The sequence below is a fragment of the Hemibagrus wyckioides genome, linkage group LG19 (assembly GCF_019097595.1).
Source record: "Hemibagrus wyckioides isolate EC202008001 linkage group LG19, SWU_Hwy_1.0, whole genome shotgun sequence".
NCBI classification, from domain to species: domain Eukaryota; kingdom Metazoa; phylum Chordata; class Actinopteri; order Siluriformes; family Bagridae; genus Hemibagrus; species Hemibagrus wyckioides.
Genome location: NC_080728.1, coordinates 9,333,983 through 9,347,113, shown reverse-complemented (window position 1 = coordinate 9,347,113; position 13,131 = coordinate 9,333,983). Strand labels below are relative to the sequence as shown.

The 13,131-nt window shown below is 38.0% G+C and overlaps 1 protein-coding gene across 4 annotated transcripts in view; it reads right to left on the bottom strand.

Moving 5' to 3' along the window:
• tbc1d22a (TBC1 domain family, member 22a) overlaps nt 1-13,131 on the bottom strand; it is a 163,497-nt gene that overhangs the window by 24,737 nt on the left and 125,629 nt on the right. For all 4 annotated transcript variants that reach the window (XM_058417224.1, XM_058417226.1, XM_058417225.1 and 1 more), the window contains one exon: nt 11,150-11,277. In XM_058417224.1, the coding sequence (XP_058273207.1) occupies nt 11,150-11,277 (128 nt within the window). The remainder of the gene's footprint in view (nt 1-11,149; nt 11,278-13,131) is intronic.

Genomic DNA, 13,131 nt, shown 5'->3' with positions numbered 1-13,131 from the left:
ACCACACACAGAGACACACATACACACAGAGTGAGTGAGTGAGAGAGAGAGAGAGAGAGAGAGAGAGAAAGAGAGAGAGAGAGAGAGAGAGAGAGAGAGAGGCAGAGGCCGAGGCAGATGCAGAGACAGACGCAGAGACAGAAACGGAGGCAGAGGCATAAGCAGAGACAGAGACAGATGCAAAGGCAGAGACAGATGCAAAGGCAGAGAGAGAGGCAAAGGCAGAGAGAGAGGCAAAGCCCGAGTCGGAGTCCTAGTCTTATGTTCGGAGTGAATGGGATGGCAAACGAATAAATCCACACTCCGATTAGCTGGCTGGCAACACTGTGCCAAAAACCTCCCGATGAGTGAGAATTAATGTGGCACATCATTGTAATGGCACGCGCGCACACACACACACACACACACACACACACACACACTCCATTTACAAAATACATAATCTGTGGAAACAAAAAATAAATGAGAGGAAAGCAGGTACTACACACCCGAAGGCACATGGGCATGTTTAAGGAGGGACAGAGGGAATTAATAAAGCATATCCACGTGGCAGGACAGACGTGTGTTTCATTAACCTCACCCACAGGTACACAGGATGATCATATTACCTACTGTGTTATGTGACTCAGGATAAACTCATACAGAGGAAAATTCCGGTGAATGACACCAAGCATTATTGGGAGCGATGGGAGGCCTTAATTCTAACCCTCCTCTCTCTCTCTCTCTCTCTCTCACACACACACAAATGACACTGCAAACAGCAGATGGCTGTACTGCACAGACCGCTCATGGCAAGGCACAGAGGGACTATTACTGTTTTCAGGTTAAGGAACACTAAGACATACTGCAGCTCTAATGAGGCATTAGTGAGGAGGACATGTTAGCAGCACCACAACGCCACTGCTCTTCTGCAATACAGCCATGGAACATAATGTACACAAACAACGCTGCTGACACTTGTAGGAACAGCACTGAGTGCTCTTCCAAAACTAGCTGGTATGGGGCTAGAGATATTTCTTGTTTAAAACTTGAGATGGCACACCAACACTTTTCCTTTTTCTGACACCAATACTGAATCCTTGAGGAATCAGCCAATATCGATAATCACTTCTTTCTTTAATTATGTCTTTACTTAAAAAAAAAAAAGATAAAAAAGAAAACATGGATCACTCCACTAAAAAATTACAGCAAAAAAATAAAATAAAATAAACAAAAACAAAAATATATAAAATAAATAAAATAAAATAAATCTAATTCACTTTTTTTCTCCCATATTGGCACAACACAGTTACTGGGCATTGCACTGAGGTATTGAATTTATGCTTCATAAATAAACACCTGTAGCAAAGTAACTGATCTATTAGTTTTGGAAACCACTTAGCTGCCTGTGCCTCATTTGTCTTTTTTTTCTATATTTCTGTCTATGATAATAATTAATAAAAATCTGCTGTCTCCAATTCTCTTTTGAGTTTGGTTTCTCTTTAGGTTTCTCCCTCATGTTGTCTGAGGGAGTTTTTCCCCGCCACAGTCGCTTCTGCCTTGCTCATTAGGGATCCGAGGGTGTTTCTGTAAAGCTGCTTTGTAACAGTGTCTATTATCTATAAAAGTGAATAAAGCCGGATTGATGGAGAATCAGTGCATTGTTGACGGCTGATGATGTCCTTCTTACATCTCAATGCGGCTTCAGAGCTGGATCCCAGAGCTGCGTAATTGAATACAGGGTTAATACAGGTGCAATGCAAATGAGACTGGCCATTTTTAACAGGTAAATAAGTGTGTTTCAGCTATTATTCTGCCTAACCACTTAATCTCTAATCACTGCAGCACACTGTGTAAAACACAAGCCAGAGCCAGGAGCTAGAGAGTTTATTCATCCTCGCTGTGCTACCGTCAGTCAAATTCTGAAATAATCTGTCTTGACAAAGCACAGGATGCCTCACTTACACTCACAATGTCAAAACAATGCCTGGGAGGAAAGTATGAATCTGTAGCCAGTACTGGGCAGGAGACCAGGAGCACCATTTTAATATCTGCAGGCTAAATAGCCTGGGAAAGTGTTTTAATTGGTTCAATTAAGTTGGTAATTAACCACTCTGATGAAGAAGGCTCGGGAGAAGTGTAGCATAATGAGCATAATTGGGCAGCACTTCCATTTTGGAGGATCTTACATGCGTAATATGGAGTAATTAGGTGGCCTTGACCAATCAGCAGTCAGACACAATCACCATGATGTTCAGGAGCCCTAAGGGATTGAAACAAGGTCCAAACCAGATGTGGGGTTTAGGTGGGAAACGCATTGAATATTAAAATGGTATGCGCATTGAGCAACCAGAACCAAAACAAGAACGAAGCTGTGATGGGAGAACACCAAGGACAGGAGTCCTACAGGTGGCTGCTGTAGTCCACAACAATTCACTGAGTAGGTGGGAACGTTCATATTAGAAAATGTTGGAGTTTATTTTGGATTAGTCACACCCCAATGGATAGACAGAGACCTAGATGCAAAGTCAAAGCAGGCTAGAAAGTTTATATGTCAAAATTAGCAAAGTCTGGGGAACCCCAAGAGGTTTTCTAGCCCCACAAACTCCTCTTGATTATTAGTAGGTTACAAGACCATTAAAAGGAAATAGGCTGTGACCTGTGCTACTCAATAACCTGTAAAACTTTCCTGGATTCTAGAAAAATGTAAGCCATTCCTGGAATGTCTTTATGTTTTAGAAAAAGCGCACACAATCTTCTCCCACAGGGTACAACAGAATCCTTACCAAAAGATATTTTTAGGAAAGACATTTCCATAAAATCTCTCCGACTGTCGGTATTTATCACATACACTCCATTATTAGATGACATATAGAAAAGTTGTGAGGAAAGACGGTGCTCTGGGGGGGGGGGATTCATTTTGTAAGCCAACAGTAAAGTAACCATCTCTTGATATCCTGTGACATCGTAACTACCCTAGATTTAATAAAGATGCACTTCCTTTGCAGATATAGATTTGATGTGTAAAACATGATCTAAAATAAAACATATTGCTTGAACATATTGCTCTACTTGTACAGCCTTGGAAAGTTGCCAATGCATCGAACAGTTGTATAAGAGCGCACATGGCTCTCAACGAGGTACGAGAGACTGAAACTCCTATCTCACAAAGTCAACTGGATTTTGCAAGTATCCGGAAGCTTGGAAGCAGCATTCCCTGTCACAAGCATGGCAGAGTTACAGCATGGAGTTTTACTAATAGGGCCTTGGAGAGGAGAAAAACAGGCTTGTGAGAAGAACACAGAGAATGTGAAGAAACACACAGTACAACAGCATGACATCAATAAGCAGCACAGATGTAGACACGCAAAATGTATTCTGGCTGCCTGAAAAACAAACTCGCTTGGAGAGACGGAGGGCTAAGCGTCCGTGTTTTCAGAAGGACATCAAATATTTAGCATGGAAAGTCGCCTAATTCACCCCCATCAAGATCTTTAAGTTAGGGGAGTGTGACACAGATTGTGGAAGTCGGAGAAGGAGGACGAGGCAGACAGCAGTCATCAAACGCGTATTTGGATATGCATGAAATATGCATGGGCGAATTACATTCTATTCCTGGTCTCTGTTGAAGAATTCACAACGGGCTCGGAAAATCTAAAAGGCAATTCATTCTGCTTAGCAAAAAAGCAGTGGGAAAGTGTTAGGATAAGCAGCTCTTTACTCTCCCTGAATTCTGTCAGCCACCTCAAAATCCATTTAAAGAATATGTTAAATTCAGAGTGAAAAGAAAACCTGCAGAATCACCTGCAGAATTTATCGAACACCGAGGTCAATAATGAGGCATACATTAAGAGAAGACATAAATGTTTACTTTCAGTGCAGCTAGCGATCTGTATTCTTTAAATTAATTAAAGTGAGATTCATGAATATGGAGGATATTGACTTTAAGCTTCTACAGTGTTTGCCCCACTGGACAAGAATTACAGAAATGGTCAAAGGTTAAATATTGTGTGCAAAGTATTGCTAAATAAAGCTTAAGAATTTGATAGAGAATTGGGAAGAGAGATGAATATTCCAGTTGCCACAGTGAAACCTCTGGATATAACCACCTGGATATTAACTCCATTTGGACGGCATTAACAGTTGGCTATAATTTTCTGAACAACTTGGCCATGGGCTTCAGTAGAAAAGAACAAACAGTACAGAACTTTCATCAGCCAGGAAAGGCTGATGTAATTTAAATACTGCACAATTACATGAAATGATCAAATGCACAAAATCAACAATGTGCAAATGTTCACATCCCTCACCCCAAGGACTTCTTTTCCACATATTTGTAACGTCTTAGTTGATTCCCTGAAAATAGACTTCAATCAGAAAAGAATAGACCCACTGTTCACCATATTGGCAAGGGATTTCGATTTCACATCCCAAAAGTGTGACAGTCATTCACAGCCAGGAGTCCAAGAGCACAAAATTGGCTGTGCTCTCCAGGTGGGAGGGACGGCTTATGGACTCTCCCCGACAGTCAGAGCATCACTGGGCAATCGTGCGTGTCTCTAAGCTCATGTACACGTGTTAATACTCTCTTCGCTCACCTGAAAATAACTCGCTGCTGCTGAAGATGGTGCCCACATGGACAGATCACCATGGGTTTACTGTGGATGATATCATACAGACACCCTAAAGATAGCTATGGATGTTCATTCTTGGATCGCCCAAAGGCATCAGTTGTTAAAAAGAGATCATCTCACTCTCCATCACTGAAGAGAGAAAAAAACAAGACTCTAATGATGCTCAATAGTTTCCTTTCAGCAGACTTGGCACTGCCTGACTTTATAGTATAGAGTGAGAGAAGTGGAAAGATTCTGAATCACACTATCTGTGGCACTCAAATGAGGTCTGGTTCCTCTCAAGGTTTCTTCCTCTTGTTGCCTCAGGGAGTTTTTCACTGCCACAGTCTCCTCTGGCTTGATCAATAAGGATAAATTTGAATTACAGCTGCTTTTGCTTTCGTAGAAAGTGCTATACAAATAAAATAAAACTGAATTGAATGTATGTACAAGAGGGCAGATAGCACTTTCCTACAAAGTGTGAAACACTGCCCTGTGACAGTAGCTGAGTTGACCCTGAGGAAGAGCTTCACTTTAGCCTTCACCCTCTTCACTCTCAGTGCTGTTTATCACAATTCAGCCAGAAAAGCAAAGAGTATTTGTCAGAACCCATTTTGTTGGTAAAGTGCTGACACAATGACCAGCATATCTTTCCTTGTCCTTCTGTATGGTCAGACCTTTTTCTCCTAATCGATATGAGAAACACAATTCAAGGAGCTGAGAATTGTACACAATTATATCCAGCTGTACAATCTAGACCTTGCATAATTCAAGTGAGTCATCTGAAAAGAGAAGATTAAGCATCTAAATCAGGTTTATGTGTATAATCCATCATTTCTTTGCACTTTCTTGCTTCTTTCCCCCTACTTGGGAAAATCAGGGAATCAATAACACGCATTAAGTAATATCCTTCCATTATTGACTTCTGCTTGGCCTAGCAAGAGAGTTTTTTGTACGCCCATAGGTCTAGTGTGTGTGTGTGTGTGTGTGTGAGATGTTTCTCTTCTCTCAGTTGTAGTAATTCATTTATGCCAGTAACGTTTCTAGTGTTAACATCCAGAGCTGTGTTGACACCTACACTGTGAGAAGCCTGGCCTGCTGTGGATGAAATAGAATCTGACCCCCAAAACAGTTGGTGGCTTAAGTTTAGACCTGGTTAATGGTACACACACAAGGAATAAAACACAACAGGGTATGCTGTTACATAAACTAATCCATGCTGGGGTGCTGATATGAGGCCTGGCCACCCCAAAGTGAATTATTTTATTATATTAGTTTATAACAGCACATCTAGATGGATTTGATTCCACAAATTATTAAAATAATTAAAGCAAGAAATTATTATTCCCAATAATTATAATTTTTAGCTTATTAAAACATGAGACATGCTTTTTAGTTACTCAGACAAATTAGTTCCTGTTATCACAGCTATAAACAGTCGCTCCCTCACAAGCCCTTCCCTTTAAGTTAATAAAAATTTACTTTTTTACTACTGAGAGACATAAATGCCAGTCCTCTGTCCAGAAGAACCTCCTGTGGTGAAAACACACTGATAGCAAGCCGAGATTCCTTCCATTAAACATCTCCATACAGAAAGATTCACTACAACAGTTATTTTCAATTCTACCAAAGAAATGTGATATCTTTATGATTATATGTATATATATATATATATATATATATATATATATATATATATATATGTATATATATATATATATATATATATATATATATATATATATTTAGAGAGAGAGAGAGAGAGAGAATAAATCCTTCTGACCAAGAACTGAGAATTCAGCAGCGCTGTTGTATAAGTACCAAATAACACACCAATTAACAATTAATGTGTATAATGAGGTAATTACATTCACTAAAGCATGTCTGTGTGTCTTATTAGTACCATCTGGGCCTACCAGTGTGTAAGATAATCGAGCCTAGAGATGGGTTTCCAGCACGTAGATTATAACTCCAGCTCTCAGGTTGGAAAATAGACAACACTTGTTTCTGTATGTTTGGCCATCATTATTTAAGTTCTTTTTCAGTGCCATAAATAAATATAGCACCAGAGCACATTTACATTCATTCATTTAGCACACGCTTTTATTAAAAGTGGTTTACATATAAGGAAATACAAGCAAAGAGTTCCTTTAAGCTGTGTTGCCGTACAATATAAGTAGTGCTACCATACAAGACCTTTTTATTGAGTGCCAGAGAAGTGCACAGGGTAGTGGTGTAAGTGTATTTTTATTTATTTATTTATTTTCTGAGGTGATAAGTTGAGGGTTCAGGAAATAGGTGGGTCTTCAGCTGTTTTTGAAGATAATGTCTGCTGTCCAGATTAAGTTTGTTCCATCACTGAGTGACAGTCAGTTTAAAAGTTTTGGAAAGGGACCTCATGCCTTGCTGGGTAAACATTTCCAGTGAGCTCTAGGCAGTTTCTGAATGCAGTTTAAATCAGGGTGTCTGAAGCTATGGTTAAGTTCAAGCGTCCATAAAATTTTGGTTTTTTTTTTGTACTTGTTCCTTAATCATCATCAATTTTATATCTTGTCACTTCTAATTTCTCTACCTTTTTTTTTTTGATGACTCATCCTGTACTAGTCTCATATTTGCCCAATTAAATGCCTCTTGAGAGTGTATGTCCTGCCCACAGGGGCGAGTCTTACTCTACAGCAAGATTACTTTCCATCTATTCCTGGATTTGAGAAATCTTGTCTTTATACACCATCAGGATCTACCTATCAGTAAGATTAATATATAGTATAAGCATTATTACATATATAAAATGTTATATAAAGGGGTCATATTCATAACACGTGTGAACACGTTTGAGCTCATAATCATACTTTATTTCAACAGACGTTGTTCCCATGTGGTGGAAGTCTCAGGTTAAATGCATTACAAAATTCCTAGCAAGTTATTTAGCTAACCTGAAACCCATGGCTGAAAGACTGTCTAATGATAACTAACTAATGTCTTAATAACTACTCTACATGTCTCATCTGTACATCTATTATCATTTCATTTACATTTCTAGCATTTAGCAGACGCCCTTATTCTGAGCAACTTTCATTATATCTCATTTTTATACATCTGAGCAATTAAGGGTTAAGAGCCTTGCTCAAGGGCCCAGTGGTGGCAGCTTAGTGGACTTGGGATTCAAACTCACAACCTTCCGATCAGTAGTCCAACACCTTAACCACTAAGCTCCCACATCTACTAATCATACACACAGTTTTGCAGTGGATATCTCAAACCTACCAGCTTTTCCCATTCTCCCCAGGAGAAGCCATTGTGATGCATAATACATTTCAGTACTTCCTGTTGGGGTAAGGTGTCTGGGCTTTTCTACTGCACTGTTAATTACTCTGACCAATTACACCAGATGTGTGAGCACAAGTGTGTTTATTTCTGGCGAGAAACACTATAAAATACAGTATTTATGCTACATTATGCATCTTAGACCCATAATCCAAGCACACATGCTATATTTCAACCCATAGTTTTATTGCAGCTTCATACAAAGCAGGCTATCATAACTAACCATACACTACAGATGAGGTAGTCAGAGAGTAGATTTGAAAAGAACAGCAGGATTATTCAGTCAGGAATGTTCACAGTCTAAAATATAAATACATTCATATTTAACTTTATTTCAATACTATGCTCTTAAGTTTAATTCATGATAAGGTCAGATATATCCTGATGGATTCTTTGTGCATTCTGATGTTTGTTTTTTAACAAACCAAAATATAACTCATTCATTATATCATAACTAATCTGTTGTCATTTACAGATGTGACTGCATGAACAGAGTTTCTCAGGAGCGTTAACCTGCACAGAATCTCAAACATCTACAACCTACAGATTTTCTGTCGCTGCCAGACTAGAGCTGCAGATGGACCACACTAAAAGATGACGGCAGTGGTACATTACGGGCTGCTCAGACACTGGCTGCATGTTGAGTGCATCTGAAATAGCGGCCTGATGGCGATGCTAAAGACTGTCCTTTAATATAAGCGTGTTTTATTAGGAGTGTATAAATCCGTTCGCTGCATCTGCAGTCGCTAATACACATAACTGCTCCATTTCCCAGATAATAAACATAATAGAAATGTCCTCATCTGCGAGTTAGCTCGAAAACTCAAAGGTCACACTTCAAGGCAATCAGTAGAAGGGTGTGTGGTGTGGCTGAGAGGCCAGCGAGTCAACATACACAAATTACATCAATTAAAAGCAGAGATTAATAGAAGAAGATAAACCACACACACAGCCTATTCGTGGAGTAACTCATTTAAGAACGGCAATAATAAAGTAATAGAGCTGGTCCTTCAGAGCCTTCTCCTCTATTGCTCTATTGCTCACACAGACAAAGAGAGATTGATCTGTTGCTTTACACACACTAAAGCCTCTGGTGTCATTTCTGTGCTGATAAAAAGTGGAATGTGCTTGAAAACTGTAACGAATAGATTATTTAGAATTCTTAAACCTGTTCATTACATTTTTTTTCTCCTCAGACTCTCTGTCTAATTTAGTCTCGGCTGCCAATCGAGGAAGGTGAAGGCCAACACAAGACTACTCCAGGATATGTGAATGAAACTTTTTAAAGCGCTGCTCATACGGCATCCCGGGGTGGTGCTATCCCAGAGGAAAGGGCTATCCACCTCCTTCTGCATGCATGAGCTCTAACTGCCTAGCGTCAATGTGAGTGACAGAGGAGAGAGAATATGTCATCACATCCACCCAGAGAATGGCCAATTTTACCCACTTGTATTCAAGCTCGTGATCTCAGAGCAATAGGTCGAATGCTTTTCTGTCAAGTCACTCAGGAGCCCTATTATTAAAGGTTGTTTATTTCAAAGAAGTAGAAATCCTGCATATTGGATTACTACAGAGCATCAGGTATTCCGATTCTTAGTCCATTAACCTCTCTGATCTCAAGCTAGATCTTTAAAATGATTTATTCTGTACAATAATAAAAACACAAGAGCAGTCTAAAACAGCTTTCAAATATTAAAAATGTACTACACTTGTAGAGGCTTTTGCCTGATATGGTAATTATTTCCCCAAATAGCCGACTGCCTAACATCAGCCCCAAGGACAGCTACGGTACGAGTAGAGTACAGATAGCGACTGCAACTACAACAAAAGCCAAGGAGACTCGAATGTGCACAGATCGTCAGGAGGAATATAAAGAGCGTGCCGGAAGGGAAGATAGAGAACATCTGTGCGCCACTGTAAAAACTGTACCATGCCCTTACGTGTCTCTCTTTACTTTGTCATCACAGATTCCCCTGGAGAAGGTGAACCTCCAGATCTCCACTAAACCCATCCAGTACGTCTTACTTACTCACAAAAGACGAAAGAAAATCCACATTCAAAAGTACAAGATTACATACTGTACTATTTTTCTCTTACCAAAATAATGTCTCATTTACCCCATGCAGTATTTCATTATTTATTCGATAAAGGAACAAACTGTACATCCTAAATAAAAAAAAGGGAGTATTTCAGGCACAGGATTTTGCTCTGCATATTTGGGAACAAATTTCTGCCTTCGCTGCATGACATGACTATAACTAAAATTACTCTTACTGTAGAAGAGAATGAACAGTGCTTTAAGAAAAATCTGACAGGCTTTGTCTTTATATACAAAGTCTCCTGACGTGTCTAAATAAACTGGTAGAAAACATATAACATTATATTTATCTCGTACACACAACCACACTCCGTATTCATGAAGAACACCTCATGGCATTTCGGAACACAGAAGCGCGCCGGCTCCGAGAAATATGTGCACAAACATGACAAAGAAAAAACAAAGACACAATAACACAGACGCAGGCGGTAATCAAAACGGCGGTGTGATGTCACACTCTTTTACTGAATTTCTACTGCTTTCTATTGGGCATGTAGTGCACTACAGTATACAGTGTATAGCACTACTGTTATTGCTGGAGTGATTTGGGATTTGGCCTGTCTGTACTGGAGGGGGAGTGTAAAATGCAGTAAAGTTTAGCAATAAAAATGATGATACTGCCTTGAGATTGAGTTCTCACTTTCCGTGGTTGAAGCAGGATGAAACACAAATGCTCAAATCACAGTCAAATCACCTCAACACCCTTTCTCTGTTTTCTTTTAACATGCGTTAAAATAATAATAATAATAATAATAATAATAATAATAGATTAAAAAAAATAAAAACAGCAAAATAAAAATAAATAAATAATAAAATAAATAATAATAATAATAATAGATTTAAAAAAAATAAAAAAAAACCCAGCAAAATTAAAATAAATAAATAAATAATAATAATAATAATAATAATAATAATAATAATAATAATAATAATAATAAGCAGACACAATATTTTTTGGTCATCATGAGCAGCTGTATCCTAATTGCACATATGAATGCAGGTCATGTGTAATAACGACCATTGTAATCCGGATTCACCTAAACCATCAGTGATGCTACACGAAACCAAATGCCATCACCATTATTACCAACAGACTAACAATTACATGCTCCATCAACCAATAGTAATGTGTTACCTGGTAGGTGTCCCACAGTCGGATGGTGCAGCGCAGAGGAAGCTCTCTCATCAGCAGGTTATTCATCCAGCGGAAGGCAAACTGCAAGTATTCCACCTCGTAGTGCTGCATGTGCCGATGTACCGTCTCTAAACAGAACAAAACACACACACACATTAATAACAGTAGAGCAGAGTATCATAATCATGATGATGCCTACTCACAGAGCACTCAACATTTTATTTATATAACTCCACAGCAACAGAAAAAGCTTTTAAACTTCCTCTATAATGCCATTATTATTATTATTATTATTATTATTATTATTATTATTATTAAATACTATTACTATTTTATTACTATTGTTATTACTATTTATTTACATTAAAAACATATTACATCATATCAAAGTTTGCTTAGAATGCTCATGTCTGATTGGTCAGAATGTTTACATGCAAGAATTATATTAATGTTTTCTTTCTAATATGGTATTGTTTCTATAGTAACAACAGTAATATAAATGTGTAATCGCTGATATGGTTTTGTCCTTTTCCTGTTTTTCAGTAACATGAAATTATTAAGGCTGCTCAAAAAAAGGTATTCTTATGATTTAGGTGAATTTTTTGTTAATAAAAAAAATTAAAATAAATAACAATTAATAAAAAAGTTTTAATAGGTACTTGAACTTGGACTTTTCTACAGATTTAAATAAACACATTTATTGCACTAATCATATATTTTTTTATATAAAAGTAATTGCAGAATTTATTATATATACAAATATTTACATTTTCTATATTTTTTTGCTTTTACAGATAATTCTATTTTTGTTTTATTTATTATTCTACTGTAACTATTTTTTACACTATTTCCTTTATTTTATTTTATATTCTAGCATTTCTGATCTTTCTAGTATGGTTGTATATGAATTTAATGACTTAATCTTTCTCATGTTAAAGTAAATATAAAATGTTTGTAATACATTATAATAGCCACATGATGCATATTTTATATACATTAAAGACCCTCAGTATGGATCATTTGGTAACACGCAGGCTAGAGATGATCATTAGTGTAGCGGTCAGTGTGTTTGAGAAAAAAACAAACAGTGTACTGTTTATTCAGCTTCAGCACAGAGAAAAGCAAAACTTGTGTGTGTATCTGAGTAAATAAGGAAAGTGGTCTGGACTAGACATACGCATGACATGCACCAGTCACGGGGCTGATGCAGGCTCACACACACACACACCTCGCTGTGACATGAAGAACAGCGGTGTGTGATTTCACACCTGCTTTCACAGTGTCATTTACACTTTCAAACACTTCACATAAACAACTCATTCTCATTAGCACTGCATATAGGCTCACTGCAAAATCACACACACACACACACACCTGTCTGCTAGTACTGCTAAATATACCAACTAGTGTTGATAAGCCTAAATGCTGGCAATAATTCATCCAACATTTTTAAAGCTTAGGAAAAACTGCAGTTTAGGTAAAGTCTGTTAAATTCTTCGTATCGGATCAATGCACCATGCACCTAGGCATTTTTACGGTTCTATACAGCATGCATGTACACAAGCGGATATGCTCAGCATTTAAGAATCTGAGAATTATTATGAAAGGTCAAAATAGGTTTAAACGAGAAAAATCCATACTCACGGAACAAGAAACAAGAGCGGCATCAAATACAACAAGACGTGTGGAACAAGAAACGTAAAACTGAACTTCGCAAAGAGATATACTAACGGCAACACAGGGGAAGGAAGCGAGACCAAAATAGCATTGAAAACAAACACATTTGACTTCACAACCATCACAATGTAGATCTTAATATACAGTAATACAGAGAAATGAATCATAAGATTAATGTAATCCTTCCATCCATTTTCGGTATTATTTATCCTGCACAGGGTCATGAGGAAACTGGAGCCTATCCCAGGGGACTCAGGGGGAACCTGAAACATGTGGGCAACCCATCTCAGGGCACAATCACATAC